The sequence below is a fragment of the Saccostrea echinata genome, unplaced genomic scaffold (genome assembly GCF_033153115.1).
Source record: "Saccostrea echinata isolate AGI-Se365-2 ecotype Australia unplaced genomic scaffold, CSIRO_AGI_Sech_v1 ptg000028l, whole genome shotgun sequence".
In the NCBI taxonomy this organism is placed as follows: domain Eukaryota; kingdom Metazoa; phylum Mollusca; class Bivalvia; order Ostreida; family Ostreidae; genus Saccostrea; species Saccostrea echinata.
The window spans coordinates 16340243-16359789 of NW_026889777.1; the positions used below are offsets into that span (position 1 = coordinate 16340243).

Here is a 19547-nt window from a genome sequence, read left to right on the forward strand (position 1 = left end):
GTATCATAAAAGTATATTTTTAAGGTATAGTGGGTCTTTGCTCCATGTTTTTTGGTAACCAAAAGATGTATATTTTTATGCAAACTTTGAGGATTAACTTTCAAAAAAATGGAGCGAAGACCCACTCATATCGAAAAATAGTGTTATAGTATGAGAAAATGACTCTTTTTGCCCTCTTTAGTGTGTGTATAATGTTTCATAGGCAAATAATTTCAATCTTTGTGAGATTTTTGCAAATTGTAGAGATTTTACATGAAGTATATTTTAATGTTAGATGAAATATCAAGGAAAATTTTGATAAAATTGAGATTTAATTTTTCACCTTCATGTTTGTCACACTATGGACTTTTTGCTCGTCATGTTCACCCATCTTCTTTAATTTGTAATAAATAATAAAAAAGGTATACTTAGAATTTTATATTCCCAGTTATCCTTCTTTGCTTTGCCGTAGGTACATGTATACATGTAGTATGTGCATATTAATGAGAAAAGACCCCTTCTCAAATTTTCGAGATATTTGCCACAAAACTAACATCCTGAGATACTTGTTTCTACAGGAAATCGCCAAAATAAAATACATAATGTAATTTTTTTTATTATAAGAAATGGAAATGAATTCATTGGCAAAGACTGTCTAAAATTTAGTTATAGAATGATACTATAGAATGAAAGCTTATGTTGGAAAAAAAAAATTAGATATCTGGGAAAAACACTTTTAAAAAAAGGGAAAAAAACTTTTAAGAAACAATAAAAAAAAAAATACATTGCTTGTTTTCAATCTGTTTAACATTTTCTACTGATTATGAAGTTTTGAGACTTCATAAAATTATCAGTATCACTCTTTCATTTACAGTATACATGTATGTATATCAAATAACCTTTCTTTGTCAGAAAATGAAAATGAACCTCTTTACCGCCATTTTACTTGGATTTATCGTCTGCTCCGCCATCGCTGCTAACCTTGATGACGCCAGCTGCAGGACCCCGGATGGTATTAAAGTCCGACCAGGAGAACAGAAGTTTGTAAATCCCTGTATGTTCTGCAGTTGTGTAGCGGGAGAGAAAGAGGCTGTGTGTGCCCCCATTGATTGTCCCCCTCAAAAATGTGAAAAACTCGTCTACATAGAAGGAAAATGTTGTCCAGTTTGCCAATGAACCCAGGTGAATGCCGAATTACACAGTTATAAAATTTGTTTTATCACTTTAGCTATAGTGTGTCCGTCGTCGGTTTCCGTCTACCAGTCTGTCTGTCTGTTAATTCAATTTACATTAGATCTCTTCTTATCCCATACATTTAGTAAATTTTAACCAAACTTGGCTGATGGGAGTTGAAGTTTTTACTTTGCAAATGAAGACCATGCCCTCTTTCATTGATAAAGGAATACTTTAGTAATCAAATTAGATGAGGGTCATTTCTAAAATATTCTTTTCGAGAACCAAGGGACCAAAAAAAAAGGTGGGACCACGTTATGTAGACAAAAATTTAATATATTTAGAAAAGATTTTTTTTAAAATTCTTATGACCAGCATGCTAAAGAGAAAGCACTCCAATAAAGTGTAAATTCAGGGTTGCTTATCAAGGCCCCTGGGGTAAGGGAGGGACCATAATGGAGGGTCAAAGTTTTGAAATTTGGAATATAAAGGAAAATCCTCAGTTTCTTGTTGTATGACTTGGAATTAAGATACGATATATTATTGCTGATATTGTTTCATTTATTTTGTTTACAATACCCATGACTTGTTTGAATGCATATAATTATGATTTTTTTTTTCAAAAAACAAACAAAAACAAAAAAAAAAACTTTGGTTCATAAAAAGTATACAGTAGACCAAATGATGATTTTTTTAAATAATTAAAGTCTGTGAGTTATTTTTTTTCTGTCTCTTTAGATTTTTCCTTATTTATGGAACAGCACAAAGGCATGAAATGACAAGATGTGGAAAACAAAAACAAATCATTCATATGTATTTCTTAAAGAATTTTTCAATTGTATGTCTACATTAATTTTCCAGATATCATGTTCTCCTTATTAAATCATGTAAAATAAATCTTAAAAGTCATTTTTCAATAAAAATATTTATTTTCTGTCTATTGTACATATATTTTCATTTACTCAAACAAAACAATAGGTACAGACAACAGCTGACGTATGTGTTTTAGTGTTATACATTACGTATAATAAAACTGGCAAAATCTGTTAGAGCTATTACACAAAGTCGAAAAATAAACCACGTAATCCAAAGATTAAAGGACTTATCTCATGATTCTAATATTTAAAACTTTGTAAGAAATAAAAGATAAATGTATCAAATATCATCGTATTTCTTTTAAAACACAAACTGTTCATTTTTAAAGTTTGGGTCAGTTAAAATTTGAATCCTGCTTTTTGCACTTTTTCGACCTCAGATTGCCAAAAGCGTAAAGTTCATCTAAAATAAAGAGCATTTTTAAAATCTTGAATTGTATATTTAACAATAAAGCCTTTATAAACGTTTAAAATATGCATGCTTTATATAGTAAAGCTTAGAAGTATATGTTTAAAAGAAATCGTTTATTAAAAAAAAATTAAAAAATAATTTGCCTGATAAGTTTTGCAAAATTCATTCTACATTTACAGTTAAATAATACTTCATCTCAAATTAAAACCAAATGGAGTGCTTCATTTGGGAGAAAGTTCTAAATTTAATTAATACAGTTTGTTTAGTCTAAACAACAACGCGCTGCATGAGGTGCACAAGTTATGTATAGCCCTTTTGTAACCATTTCGACGTAAAACAGCTGACCGTTTAAGTAAAACCCGACTAATATTTTCCAAGAATGATAAAATTCATCACGTTGGATCTTTTCTATTATTATGTTTTAACCATCGTCTTGTATAAAGAGGGATGTTCACATTTATCTCACTGTCACTTGCGTTTTCGTTTGTTCGCGCATGCGTCCTCAAGCGTTCAAAGGACGGGGATGTCAGGGTTGGTAACTTGTACACATCATGGTCACTTTTTGACAAGAGACGAGCTGTATCTTCCTGTTGATCAGTCTGGTGTATTGTGTCACTGCGCGACCGTCTCATGGTCTGTGGACTTGGTAAAAACAGACCATGTGGACAATGATTTTCTAAAGGTTTAAAAGTGGAAAGTCTCTGACACTGTGTACACTCGCCCTCCTGTGTATGATTTTTTTCAGCATCAGGAGCTTCCGAGACAAGTATCTCGATATTTGGTGCGCTAGCATTAGATTTCTCAAGAGAGTTCATATTGGATTTCAAATCCTCGTCTGAAATAGAACGACACATAGCAGCAGACCCATTCTGCTTTGCTTGACGTATGTCTACCCTTTCAGAGTTACTTTCATAAAGTATATTTAGATTGGGTTGTCTTGTTAGTGGCGGACGTGTTCCATTTTTATACTTTTCCGCCGAAGGAGATGTACTTGGGAGAAAGACGTCATCAAAATCCCCGGATGTGTTTCTTCTGCGCACATCCTCGCGCATTGAAATTATTTTGCCATTTTTAACTAAAATAACAGATCCATCTCTTTTGATGATAGAACTCCCTTTTGCTGTTTTGCCTGTTAATTTGCGAAGCAGTTTGTGCGTAGAAGAGTCGTGAGTTTTGTGGACTTTATTTAGACTATGAAGAGAATGGTGAGATAATGAGTCATCGGATCCCATCCTTGATCCGCGATGTGATCCCCTCATTGAGTTGATAAAAAGTGAGATCCGCCTACGAGGGCCTGGAGAACTATCATGGATTGTATCTGAAATTTATAAAATATAAAAAAAAATTATTCAATATGTTCAAAGATTACTTGACATCACTGGAAGGAAACTTCATCATGTGTTATGCAAAATGACGTCACATTATTTAAATTTACACAATTCCACTATTCAAATATGAGAAATCTTAACGATCAACAAGAAGTAAATAAATATTTGAGCATAATATAATTTAAAAAAAACATCTTTTCATTATAATAAATCACTGAAACTTCCAACAAATTATATTTCCCTCAGATAAAAATAAGGAACAAAATGTCTAGCAGCTAAATTCGAAATTTCATTAACTAAAACTATATTTACTTCATACAATGCATCGTTTATGAGAGATAGCAATAATGCATCGGAGTTAACACAAAACGACATTAAACAATCATTGATTCTTTGTTGTGACAGATTGCAAAACCCAAACAGTTCTCATTTGTCAGTTAATCCTCTCTCAATGGTTGTTTCATTCCTTTCCTTAGGGATTTTCAGATTGTTATTCATTTTAATCATCGTTGGCAACACCGATGCATTATTTCAAAGGAATACTAAATCTATTTTCACCATACATTCACATGCACATGGGTTTACAGTTTTTAACAAACGGTACGGGGGGAATGTACGACCTTTATACACTTACTGCACGTGGATGTAAAATATTCATACAAGACTAGAGTATTTTCTGTACGGGTTAATTTCATGCTTTCGATTTAAAGAGTACAATGTTATATCACATGACCATATACTTTTACACAAGTTCAAGGACATTTTATATCGGTATATGCAGTAGAAAACTGTTACACACACAGTTAGCCTTTTCTTAACCAAGTTACTTAACCATTGAATTAATATTTCTTGCATTTCATTGTTTATGCAAACCCCTCTGCTAAGTTCAATGGAGTTTCTCTACAATGTTGTCAATTTTTCAAACAGAGAAAAAAAGGAAAGAAGAATTCATGCAAATTTTGCTCTTTTTTTTCCTTCAAAATTAACAGTTTGAGTTAACTTTGCCTCGACAAATGAAATACAGGCAGGGATAACATGTATACAAGGAAGACAATTGTAGAATATAGATATATTCTATACTTAATTATTTTTAATTTATTAGAAAGGGTTAAACATAAGTAAGGAATGAAGGCATTCCGTGATAACAAGGTGTGTATAGGTTCATAAACAGGTTTACTGTATTTGGAAGTTATACCGAATTCTTCAGCAGAATTTATATAAAAGTTTATACATAGAATACAATTAAAAGAAAGAACTTGAAAGATCAGATCCATGCTTTTATAATCATTTCAGTCGGTTTTACATGAATTGCAGGATTTAACGTTGTTTTGGTGGTCTCTTTTGTTTGTTTGTTTGTTTTTAATCAGATAAAGCGAATCTATGATGTTCTCTCTAAATGCAATTGAAATGTACATATGTACATGCATTAAGTATAGGTGAACTTAGATAAATCATTCCCTAACTTATTTAAAAAAAAAAAAAAACACGTTGCCGGTACACAAATATCTTATCACTAACAATACTTTTCTATTTCAGTATCGTAATGGAATTAAACATTCAGGAGCATTCCAGTCTTCAGGAAATTTAAAATAATGTACTTCATGAATGTGGCTTTGAGTCTGCAGATAAATTTTTATTCCGATAACTAAAATATATTTTAACAAATAATTCGATTCGAATTTACCATATATAGTATATGACGAAATACCACCAAAGCAACGCTTATCCCGGATACCTGTTAGTCGTTTAAATGGTTGGCTATGTTCCTGATTGTATAATACTTCAATCCTGTCTGTTAAAGTGAAACCCAAATACAATCAATTAAAGAGATTAAAAAAAATAACTATGAAAAAGTGTGCTTTTCAGTAGAAATTTTAGCTCAAATGTTAATATGATAGCATAATTATTAAAAATAAAAATAACTATTAATTATGCTGTAAAACGATGTCTATATACGATATATTATTAATTATTATAATAACGTCATAGCCTGATTCCATTTCCCCTCTTCGGCTTCGCCTCGGGTAATAGGCTTGCTCTTGGGGAAATGGAATCTTGCTGACTCCTTAACTGTATACTGATGAACGATCAACGTCAACGTTATAGATTTTGGTATGGAAATTTGCTAGGATTGAAATGTATTATTTCATGTAAAAAATAATAATAAAATTTACACTTATATATATATTGATGATGTAAAACAGTCACATGCGTAAAATGGAAAACAAAACGTCTTTGTAGTTTACATTACATTGTACATGTATTAATCTGAGCGATATCTCCACCACATATATCATGAATTAATGATACACGTACATCTATACCGGTTCAATAATAAATATGATAAGTATATATTAATTGTACAAACATGAATCCATGTGAACAAGACGCTTGAATCAATCATGGCTGAAGAGTGTCGTCGTTTTAGTATGTTAATGTGTGAGACAATTAGCTGGAAATGTTTTGATGGTTTAACATCCGTTAACATGCAATTTTTGTCATCACTCATTCATGAACCTTGAGGAATGTACTGACAAAATATGGTGATACATGACAATAAACATTATATATTGATTGTTAATCAATAATACTGCGAATCCCCAAATAATTTTTGTTATGATTGGTTAACAAATCCTACCAATAATATCCACAACCACGATACATAAATAATTCTCTCAATACATACACATGAATATTTTGGGAATAATCTGTCCTATAAATGGAAAATTCAATAGAAACATGAAAAATATACCAGTTGTTTGATTAGATGTACCCCGAAATCCATAACCTATAGAGGGCTGACCCAATGAATGTTTAAAATGAAATGAACATGCAGAGGATGGGGATGCAATGCACCTTTCATGCTTCGAAATGCATCATTAAAACTGCAAGCTTTTTTCAAACTATTATGCAAACAGCAATGCAGATCTTACTCCAAATACTTAAAAAAAAAAGAAAAGAAAAACTTGCTTCTAAACGACTATGGGTGCAGATATTTCGACTCTTTTTGCAAGTCTGTTTTCAGACCTTGCCTATTAATTTCTTTTTTTAAATATGTGACAATATTTTCAGAAAAAAGAGGTTAACATTAAAACTATCACTATTGTCAGAAACATGCAACTGAATAATCTTTTCTCCCGAGCGACTGAGATAAATGCCAACAAACAGCTGCAGATACTACACTGAACTATGTGAGCTTTGTTTGCACTAGACATCTCTATATATATCTTGCTTTTTAAAAAAATAACTTAAGTTTAAACAATTTTTTTTAAAGAAAGTTTCAAGAAAGTATATGCAGCTTGCTGTTCACAAAAAATTAACAATAGCTTACAGGGTATACTAATTGACTAAAATTGACGACGATGAACCATCGAAGCTGATAGGTTGCATTAAAGGCGTGGACAATATATAACGAAGATAGCCATTGGTTAAGATACTTTACACTTGGCATTTAAGACTGTAGACCATCTCAAGCGATTTTGCCTTTGTTAAAGCGAAACGACGTCTTTCCTCTGTTTGTGAAGAACAAGAAGCTATTATTTGAAATTGTTCTTTTTCTAAATTGTACATATTTCAGGAATATCGCTTTCTCCGCATCAACTGATAACGTGTGATGGGGTAACTTCGAAGATTGCAGCAGAAAGAACTTTGCAATATATTTTACACCAGGAACCTTAGATGATAGAGTCATAATTTTTTTCCAAACGACGCCAGACAGATTGAGTTTACCAACCACGACATTGTAATCACCCGACATATACAGGATATATAAATAGTGTTAGTCACCATCTTCAAAGGGAGAGAAAAAACGCAATGTTTGCCTCATGTCAATAGATGTATGATGTAACATAAATTAGGTTTCTATCTGCAATGGTTATTCCACAAACCAGAGACATCAGTATATCATTTCAAAGCTTTTAGCTTGAGAAAAAAAACTTGGTATTTTAGGGATATGATTAAATAACAGTGCAGTCGATATGGCTTTTCTACCGAAGTTGCAATCAATATATAAAGAATAAATAACGACTTTCTGAATTTTAGCTTGCGCAAATAATATGCCATCTACTCAAAAATTCACTGCAGTTACAGCTAAGAGCATAAGAAAAACTAAAAAAAAAAGAATTCACTGAGAGCTGAATAGAGTTCTATACCTTAATACATGCCTTGTCGTCTATAACAGTGTCCAATAACTTGGGCTATGTAAATTGGAATAGGCAAAACAAATTAGCAAAATATCTAACAATTAGCAACAAAATAACTCAAAACCAAATCCAAAAAACTTTGCAAACAGAATTCAACGTGATTTCAAATTCAGTGCACGTGATAGGAAAACGGGTGGTGAGGTGAAAGTCAAACATTACCAGTGTTTTCTGACCGCTAGTAAGCGTTCAGGGATGTTCCCCATACTTTCTACTTTGGCCAGAACACGTATCCGTGGTCCTAAAGGCCCTGTTGGAATAAGGTGAAAGGTCACATATTGAGCATGCGCCTACAGATCTCTTCTACACTCTCTATATGTACGCGTCTATAGCAAAAATGGCGCCTTAACATTCAGATATGATGATGCCTACAAACAAAGTTTATTTTACGACAACTGTGCTTACTTCATAGCTCTCTGTGAACTTAAATTATATTATAACAGCGAGAGTTGTTTGTGCTGCAAGTTATTTTGAACATAGTTTCTCTTTTGCTGACAGCTTGAGATTAATCAATGTCGCTGCCATTATTAAGGTTGCCTTACTTTACTAATCATAAATATTAATGATAGTAGAAAATGGGTTTTTTTTTTTTTGTTTGTTTTTTTTTGTTTGTTTGTTTGTTTGTTTTTTTTTTTTTGTTTTGTTTTGTTTTTTGTCCTATTATTTTTTCAATAAAAATCTCAAGTTTGAAACCTTAGATAGTTAAATAAGCAAATTTATGTAGTGAATTTTGTTTTCATCATACGTATATCTGTGTAGTTGTGTGCTAACGTACAATCCAGTTGTTTTATAAAGACGATATACAGAAGAAGTGCAACTCAACTGCCATGAAAAAACGTACCCTTAACATTATATAACCACACTGTGCCCAAAAACATAGAGATAAACTGAGAGTATTGCCAAAATTAGGTTCACCACCCTATGGAAAAATTTACTCACAGAATGTCAAGATGATAATCAGAGAATGTTTTATTTTCCCCTTCCTTTTACCCCAAAGCAAAAAATTAACTTGAAGCACAGAAGAATTTGGTGAAACATGCCACATTACGTAAACATTGTGCAGTGATCTACCTAAAGTTTATAATTCTTTTAATAATAAATCTAAACAGAAACTCGCGTACAAACTTAAACATGCTCTATATAACCACTATGGAGTAGATCTGCCCCAACCGTACAAATACGACCATAGCAAAAATCAAACAAAACCGATCCTAGGTTTGCATGCAAAAAGGACCTTATTAATTTTTAAAATTAAAAATTCAAAACAGTATCACAAGATTACAGTTCTGTTTCAAGACAATTAAGGTCCATTCATGTACGTATGCGTAGTACTTGTGCAGTGTTTATCCTATACTTTAAATTCGACTGATGTTATTGTTGTTTAATCATGCTGACAATTACCACAAATTACGACATTTTCTGAGTAAGGTCAAAAGATGATCTTTCCTGGATTTGATAGCGAGCGCTACCTAGCGGTGTGTTTGATTTAGACCTTGTCCGCACCACCACAGTTCCCATTGGTCCTTAAATATAAATATAGACTTAAAAACAATATTATCTTTGGCCGGGGGAGGGGGAGGCAGTGGTTCATGTTCTTACAACATTTTTTTCTCTCATGACATTTTGAAGATACACATACAAATTTGTTAGAGAGTATTGTTGCATTTGAAAATAAACATAATTGTTTTGTTTTTCATTTGCATATATAAACATTTATATTATTATGATAAATTATATATTCTTTTCTATCATCCTTTGTTTATATTTGCCGGGTATATCTAATTTCCATTGGGTTTACCTTTGGTAGAATAGAGCACAAATAAATTGATAGGAGTTTTTAAAAGTTTGGAAATGAATCATAGATTATCTTCGGAACCTTGTGACCCCCCCTCCCCCCCCCCCCAAAAAAAAATCAATTGAGCAAACAAAAAAAGAAACCTATAAAAAATCCATATACCATCAATAAAACTGCTCCATCACCTCATTAGATTTTAAAGCGACAAAGTTTTGGCACATCTACCGAACAAACGAAATAGTATTTACCCTGTAGTTCAAAGCAGTCTACAGTAGACAAAAATGAGATGAAATCCTGTTATTTTATACAAAACTCAAATACCATTAAGATATGCAGACAATAAAAGTTACATTTGTTTGGAATGTTGGTCAATACAGAACTTTCACCTTTTATAACAACTGATGTATTATCTGAAAATAAATACTACCGGTCAAGTAAATTAACTTAATTTATCTCATCTATTACGATTTCAAAAGAGGGGAAAATATCCCTGACGACAATTCATCTCAAATCATTGATTTGTCTCCCTTGGGCGATGAGTAAAAACCTCGATGTTGATATTAATTTCACGAAATAATGAATTATCAATGACGACAAAGCGAAATCCTAACAGAGGCGAGGAAATACGCTTGGTTGTTCAAACAGTAATGATAGAGAGCAGATAGCTATGTACGGTTTTTCGATGATTTCATGCGGATTTGACGTAGGTTTTTTTGGTCCGGATTTGAAAGATGTATAGCCATGGGACATAAATCCCCATTTTTCATTATAATTTTCTTTCTGGCTGATATCCAATTGATCTCTTTGGGTGTTACAAAGACGATTTTTACAAATCATCAAGGGATGTTCACCAACAGTAACGTTTCAACAGTAATGGCTTCAACATACGGTCATTCGAAACAGTTTAAGTAAACTTCCTCAAAATTATAAAAGTTATAATATTGTTCTGCCCATTAACCAATCGTGAAATGCTCATAACGTTCATTATAACTTCCATCAGTAGTGTCGAACAACAAGAGTAAACTGATCACGACTTAACTAATGTGTCAGAAATCATTTTGGCATAAGAGAGGTTTTTTTCTGTTCTAATGACCTGGTTCTATGATGCATACTTTTTTTTAAATTCATTCTACATAAAATCAAAGCAGAGCCATGTCCCTTCAGAATTTGAAACAATTAATAATTTTAAAAACATGTACACAACTAGATTAGGACATATACATGTACCCTTATTTTTCCCTTGATATTAGTAACTCTTAAACATTTACATTTCATATTAAGACATGATAACAGAGTCTGATTGACAGAGACTGCTCGAAATATTCACAGCAGACAGCTAAAAAAATCTATGACGTCATTTCTGTCTATAGATGTCTTTCTGTATTTGAACTTTCACGACATCAAATCTGTGGACAATGTTAGCTTATGCCTAACATGATTATATTTATAATTGTTATCATAAGGTCATAAGGTCATAATATGGAAACATATTCTATTATATATAGAGCAGATTTCTCACATAACACAAACAGGCGTCAAAACAAAATCTTCAACAACATTATATAAGAAGGAAATATTTGACACAGAGGTGAATTGAGTTAAAAGGTCAAAGATGTTCACGACAGGTCGGCAGGGGATGCTCACTCCTTCATGGCACCTGCCCCACCTCTAATGTTTTTGGAGGTCCGTGTTTGCTCTGCTCCCGATTTGTATTGCTTTAATGGACTTTGAGTTTGAATACTGTTCGTTATCTCCATATTTCATGGTATGGGTGAACTAAGAGGGTGGATGATGGCAAAAGGTTAGTTTGAATAAAATTCATTTACATGACCTTGTGGTCTCTTTTAAACCATCTTAATTACATTGCAATCCTAAAAAGTAGTCCCTGGTGTTATATTCTATAATAAACATGGATATAAAGTGTGGCACGATGCCATATAATGTAAAATTTGGCTATAAGTTTCCGTGTCAGAATTGACTTCAGCAGCTTAATGTATTTGCACATCCTTAATTTATCTGATCCAACACTAGCGTCTATCTGGGTGTCTTAAAAGGATTATAAATTGTATAATGGTCTGACATCTGAAAGATACAGGGGATCGTTAATTTCACCAGATTAATTCATCTCACCTCATCAATGAACCACTGTATTCATTAGATATAAAAATACCAGGAAGGTCGAATGCAGTGCACGTCTGATCGATAATCTATATCTGAATGGGATAGCATAGCTATTATGACCTACGCATGCATATTGTATGAGGATATTAGATCTCTTTCTGTAATATCTACAACAAAGATTTCATTGTTCTGGCATTAAATATACACGTAAGCGTGCTTCTCATTGTAAAAAAAAAATAAAATCCTGCTTTGACAATTTTTTTTTAGCCAAGCCTGTAGCACATAAGTTATAAACAGTTTCCAACTAACACAAAACTCGAGAACAATTATGACAAATACAATTACACTATTTACTTTTCTTTTTAAAAAGAAAACAAAAAAAAATGACATGCATGCCTATCGAAATTAAAAAAGTTGAACATAATTGGAACATTCTTACAATGTTAAAACTAGTAGCGTCAAAATTAAATGTTTAACTGTTTAAAAAAATATTGTAGCAGAAAAAAAGGTTTACTTCATTCTATAAACACGAGAACTTCTGCCCAACTGAACAAAAAAAAAAAACCTCAGCAAACACTCGAAAACACATGATCATAGCATCTGGTCGCATTCTATAAATAGACACCAATGAAAAGACGAGACTGACGACCGGGGATTTTGACTTACCCCACTAAACGTAAGTAAGATGGGCGTTTGAAACATCCTTACGGCTTTGAATTCCACCTTGAGATGATTTTAAATATTTGATTGTAATTGTACTCACTTAATTGTGAAGTTATGTGAAATATTTAGATGTGAAAGAATTGGGATTTTCATATAATATTATGATAGACCTATATATACAAGTTTTCGATCAATCAATCAATCAATCAAAAGAGAGAGAGACGTAAGAAGTTATATAATTGTATGATACGAAACATCAAAAACACACTGAAAAGAAAAAAAAATCTTATAAATATAGAGTGATATACTATAACGTGGTATATATTCCAAGCTAACATTTAAAACACTCGCTTTAAAGAATAGGACAAAATTGTATATACTGTATATGTATATTGAACACAAATAGAAACATGGAAGATGATTGATGACGTCAGAGTTGAATACATACCGTCACTGACGACGTAAGATGGCTCCTGACAGAGGATTTCCTTGTATCCCTCCCTAAAGGAGGGACTTCGCCAGGCGTAGATGATCGGATTACAAGCACTATTCATGTAACCAGCGCAGTAAGCCTAAAACAAGATTTAAGAATATTCACCTGAGGCATATTCTTTGCTAGGGGGTGAAGCATACGGGGGATTGTTGGGTCAACTAATTACACAATAGACCAACTTAAAATATGATCTTTCTAGCCATATACTAACTTTAGTAAAGAATTTATCACATGTGTCAGTCATACTTATGCAATTTCTTATATTTTTCTACGTAGCTCTTCTTTTCCAAGAGGTTTAACTACTTAAAATGGCCATGATCACCAAACCCTCTTAAATCGAATTCGATGGAAATAGATAATAAATTCCTTGATATGTATAGTAATTGAATTGATAGTTATAAAGTTATCATGTAATTCAACGTAACACTTGATTATTTAGCTTACTTGTGGAAATTAAAAACGTTATTTTAACAATAAAAAAGTCTTTTAAAAACACAAGAATGTAATCATACTTGACACTGTGCTTAAAAGTATCTGCCAAAGAAACTTTTAACTGAAACACTAACCCAGTGACCCACACAGCCGCGAACAGTATTGTATTCCTGTTACATTTTAGCATTTTCTATATACTTGTACCCCAAATTCGATCTTTTCCAAAAATTGAAGATAACAAACGGCTGGGATATCTTTCCAGTTCAACGATCCAAGCAGTGGTGATAAATACAATCTAACTAGATACTAGTCAAAGGATACCTGACAGGGAAATGGACAGCACTCATTTGTACAATCACCATTATTAGATATATGTCATATTTTTTTTGGTATATCCCCTTTGTAAACATTTTCTTATCGATTTACATGTCTGAATAATCTGAGATGCTTTTTGAAATTGGAATTTGTCCTTCGTCTATTGTACATGCCTCAATTTGTATAAAATATGACACTGTTAGCCAAACTATTCAAAAGTAATGGGAAGGAGAATGAAATAAGTGTATTTAGATTTCGATTCAATTGCTAGTTGGCTCTTTGACCCAAGGACCCCCAAAGCAATCCAAAATGCACACGAATACTAGTATTCAATTGCTAGATTTTTCTATCTTTATGGTGTAGCATTTCATTGGTGGGACAAAAATACAATCTTGTATACTCCTTCCACAAATAAGTCCAGACCCTGTCTTGTTATTAGAATGAAATAAAAACTATACTACAGCAGCAGTTATTTCATTCCGATGACAAAAAGGGTCTTGACTTATCTTTCCAAATGGCAATGAAAACCAAGATTATTGTCTTTCCTATAAGAATCACTCATTAAGATTTTCCTCTTTACCATATCTACACATTGTATCCACTTACTACAGCATTAGCCCATGCTGGAATCGTCTTTTTATCCTCCACAAATGTGACATAATTGGCATATACACAGTATGGAAACCAACAAACGACAAAACATGCCAAAACGATAAACAATGTAATGGTCACTCTCCGCTGTTGTGAGAAAATCTGTTTCCGGTCCATGGCTGAATTTTCATCCATCCTCTGCATGTGCTCCTTAATCTCTTGAAATATCCTGATATAACAAAACAACATAATTCCTAAAGGAAGATAGAGGTTCGATGTCTGGATAATAAAATGAAATATTATGGACCGAACCGTATTCCCGGGATACGCCGGTCCGCACTGCATGGTTTTCTCCTTATATTCATAATGACTTAGAATGAATGTAGTCAAGGCAGCACAGATGATTCCCCATAGCCATGCTGCCATAATCATAATTAATATCTTACACTTAGTTATACGAATTAATGGACGGGTGATAGATAAATACTTGTGTATACTGATGTACATCAACGTTTGTAAAGATGTCAAAAAACAGACGGCATTTAAAAAACTATTCAAGAAACATAGTGCATCTCCTAGAATCCAGTCATGTGCTATTAATGTTGTTAGTGAAAATGGCGCCAAAAGTATTCCAATCAAAAAATCTGCTATCGCCAAGTTCACTATAAACATATTTGTTCTCGTCCGCATTCCTCTATGTCTCCATACAACTGCAATCACCATGAAATTTCCCACGATAGCAAAAACCATAGATATTGACAACCATGTTCCGAACACCACCGTTTCTAGGAGACTCCAGCTTGTGTGAGCGCTGTTATCAACTTCCGGTCCTGAAGTCACGTTAGAAACGTTGTTTTGAATATTGTCCAATGAAAATGAATGGCTAACCGGAAGCGCATCGTTGGGTCGGGGTCCTGTCTTGTTGTAGAGAAGTTGGTCAAACAAAGACGTAGATGAATTTACAATCCAAGGACTTGCTGTCATTTTTTTTTTCTATTCAAATGTCAATCCATCTGTGAAAACGAAAACTAAAATTATTAATTCAAAGCTTTGTAGAATTTTGAATTTCACGCTGTTCACAATCAAATTGGTTCTTCCCTATTACTAGACATTTCATTTACCATGTTATATCATTTACAAGAGTGCAAAAACCCAATGTTACTAAATCTGGCATTTTAGTTCTAGCATTTTCCAAAACGTTTATATATTTCCTTATGATTATCAGCTTTCGCACGTTATGTAATATCAATGACTCTGAGTTTTAGACCAATTATTGCATTCACCCTAACATGTACTGTATAACTGCAAAATTAACTCCTATTTTTCATTTATAAAAAAAAATTACAAGTTCAGATCTTGTAAATACGGTAATTCAGGAAACTGCGAACGTTCCAAACCTTCTCATATTATATTATACATGTAGCTATCAATAGCGTAAGCTAGGATATTTTCAGCTATATCTGAATGTGAATATCGAAGGATTTGCCAGACACTACTCCAAATATCTTAAAATGCTAATCTTGCAGAATTCAGCAAACTCCAACAAATCAAAACAGACTTAACGAAATTTAACAGATACCGATGTTTAATTGTAGCGAAACCAAAATAAAATTCACTGTAAGAAGTTAAAAGTTATCAGACAATTTCGAATCGACCATGCAAAGATAATACACATTTTCTTATTTTGAGGAAAAAAACCTGGATTTTTTAGGACAGAGTGTACATATATCTCTACATTCAGTGCATTATCTCCCTGCTTTTTTATTTTTATTTCAAACAGTTTCAATGAACTTGATCAATCGTTCACCTACGACTTTTGTTTTACAAAGATTCTATCTTTAATTTTAAAATATAACAGAAGTTTCGACTTTATACCATTATCAGATAAATAAATTTTATACCGGTATCAAATAATTAAGTAATCTGTGGTTTTCTAAATATTGACAAATATCACATATTATTAGACGTTAATTAGAAGAGAATTTAAGAATAAAACGTGTACCATGAAAAAAAAACTTCCCTGTGATATTAGTATTTCCTCAGCTCAGAGAGATATACTGTCGATGATTAATTCCACATGTTTAAATCAAAGTGTATCTTTCAAAACCAGATAAAAATATTTCCTTTTTCAAAGACAAAATAAAACATCCTTATATCAAACCTCAAAATCCAAAATGTCAGGTTTTTGTAACATTTTCCTAAATTAGAATGGAAACGCATGCTATAAAAAGAAGTAAAAATGTCATCTTCATTTTTTATGTCAATAATCCGAACTCCCATCAGTAGATCACAGTCATGTTGTAAGAGGCTTTTACGCTGCTTGATAATTGAAAATTAATTTCATCCTCCGGAGAGAAATGAAATCGACACGATGTTTCCTCCTAAACCTCCCACTACAGATGTGACGGAGAGACAATGTATGGTCAGGGCAAAACAGGGGGGTCGATAAATCATATGTTTATGACAGAATCCCAATGCCAACCAACACTGTCCCCAGACGAGTAATTAAGATCCAATTATAAAGTAACCGCTGAGGCTCAATCTGATTATCCTAGCCGGACTTTATCTCAGATTTTGAATTGTTAATTACTCAAAGAGCGAAGAGAAATTGTCAGACCCTCCGCGCGGAAGCGACAGATGAAGCGGAACGGTGCTTAGCAGAAGGAGAATTGAAGCGGAACGCCGCCTCACAGGAGAAATGGAAAGGTTGTAAAACTGAAAACAAATACTTACCAATAATTAACAATCCCTTTAGATATTCATCGATGCTGCGTTGTACCATATCCTATTTACTTTTTCCTAATCGAAAACTACTGTTTGGTTTTACTTGCCTTCGGAAAGGTAATAGTTCAGTGTTTCAAGCATCCGATTATTTCATTCATCAAGCTTTCTTAATGAAGTAAAAGATGTAAGTAGCTGGTGCCTTGCCTTTTGTCTTTAATGTGACACATGAGTGCAAGTTAACAAACTTTTTGAATAAAAAGGTTTAAGATCCGTCAAGTGGTTGGATTTTTGTAATAGAATTTTCTAGGAAGGTACCTGGCTCGATTCCAAGTCGTAATAATCAGCAATAGATTATTCTGAACTTGTTTCAATCCTTTAAAAAAGTCAGAATTTACGTTTCTGAAAAGAAATGTCATTTCTGTGATTAGTACGAGCTTAGCTTGATGGCTACATTAAAATGGAAGATATCTTTGCAGCTGTTGTGTCTGGGATGAAGTAATGTTTCAAACCTTTTTTTTAAGTGCGGTTGTACAATGCACATAGGACGTACAGTTTATATATATGTTCAGAACCCGAAGAAATATGTAATTCTTGCACCTTGGCACGATTCGAATAGCCAGAAAAGTCTAAACAATTCTATCATGTGGTCACCAAGAATTTACAACAATATACATGCAGCTGTACAAGTATGCATACTTTAGCTGCAGAACTGTAGCTCTCCGAAAAAAAAATATTCCCGTGGTTGTCCATCCCAATTTTTTCAGACCAGCAAGTTACAGATCTACAGTTAAGGTATGCACTGATATTTTTAAAACATGTATAGTACGTATACTTAAATTATAATGGGTGAAGGACAAGAGAAATAAATAAAACGATGTTCTTTCTTTTAGAAAAATATCATAGAAATTAATACTCTATATGTCAAGGTTTTTCAAATGGTCGCAGCTGGAATTTTAACATCAAAGTGTCTCTTCATTAGCAAGGAAATCGGACACAAATAATTCCGCATCACAGTCAGCTTGTACGAGACGACGATAGGCAGTAATTAGTATTAATCTGTAGTATGTAATCGTGATGTTTATAAGCTTAGAAAATGAAGAGTTCGGAAAGAGAAAGGCGTTCAATGAATGTTCAGAGGGAATCTGAGGACATTTTCCTCTTTCCGCTTTAATTAAGTTTATAATTAAGTCTCCCTGCAGTTCTCACCTTAACTGTGTGTCGTCTCAGAACATCCTGCCCGATTCCAGTAAAGTCTTTCTGCGGAACCCGATCATCTGTTCGCTCTGTCTCAGTCTGCAATGATAAAGAACAGATTTCTCATGCCACTCGATTTCCAAAGGCTTTCATCAACTCTTCACATTAAAAGTGTGGTAATTATGCGCATGTCACAGAAAGAACGGGAAAACATCAATTGAGATAAAAACAAAAAATGGAAATTAGTTTATTTTCTGTTTTGAATACCAACAAGGGTGTGCGTATTCTATAATATCATTAACGTTAGATTCTCTTTTGTTTAAGTGCTTAAAAAGATACATCCAATCTCACAGATCTAAAAGATAATCACCATGCATCGTCTTATTTACTTTCAGAAGCAAAATAATTTTTTCATCAGTTTCTGAGTGTCAAATTAACTAAGGATAATAAATGAAGGAATATTGAATTAGATTATTGATCAAATCCGGAGTTTTATACCTTAATCATTAACAAACACACAAATATCTGGTAATGTTTGCGTTCGTTACTGAGTTTCAGTTATCATGGTTGCAAGGTGAACGTTCACAAAAAGTCAAGAACGGCTTAAAGCTGAGGATCTAATTGTATTATCAAGGGCAATTCCAGTCAATTCACTGACGCAAATGATTGATAAATGGAGGTTAAATAAGCATTCGAAACATATTTTAGCGCGTACCTTTACATGCATGCTGTAGGTACACCAAAGCATATTGCCTTACCCCTTTTTTATTGCTTAAACAAAAAGCATGCTTTAAAAACATCAAAAATCCTGGATCCACGTGTAAGCAAAAATCCCCAAGAACAAACTTTTAAATAGGAATCAATGAAAGATGTATACGTTTACATTATAAGGTTTTTCCCTGATAAACAATAAAAGATCTTGAAATAAGAAAACATGTGAAATAACTATCTTCTATTTATGAACTCATTTCTATTAACTGTACAAAGTAATATGGTATAGTAAAGATATATTAAAACACCCTTTTAAGCCTACCTTTCATAAGACATGAACAGAGTGACCTCAAGCAACCCGAAAGAGATTAAGAATTTTTCTCTCAAGCTCAATTTATATATCAGATTCTGTAGCTAAGAATCCCAATAAAAGGACTTGCGTCAAAAAAAAAAAAAATCCTTAAATTGCACATTATCGCCTTTTTTCGTTCACATTGATTCAGTACCTATCAATATCGCTAAAGCAAGGAATATGATACTAA

General features: G+C 33.0%; 1 protein-coding gene across 2 annotated transcripts in view; it reads right to left on the reverse strand.

The window, feature by feature from the left end:
- Positions 1-2061: 2061 nt before the first annotated feature.
- LOC133194189 (mu-type opioid receptor-like) overlaps positions 2062-19547 on the reverse strand; it is a 43994-nt gene continuing 26508 nt past the window's right edge. Inside the window, exons 3-7 of one of the 2 annotated variants that reach the window (XM_061330191.1) lie at positions 18307-18393; positions 14392-15389; positions 12994-13117; positions 5503-5559; positions 2062-3757 (exon numbers count right to left, since the gene is read on the reverse strand). In XM_061330191.1, the coding sequence (XP_061186175.1) occupies positions 2832-3757; positions 5503-5559; positions 12994-13117; positions 14392-15360 (2076 nt within the window). In that variant the 5' untranslated portion in view covers positions 15361-15389; positions 18307-18393 and the 3' untranslated portion in view covers positions 2062-2831. The remainder of the gene's footprint in view (positions 3758-5502; positions 5560-12993; positions 13118-14391; positions 15390-18306; positions 18394-19547) is intronic. The other variant, XM_061330192.1, reaches the window with a different exon arrangement.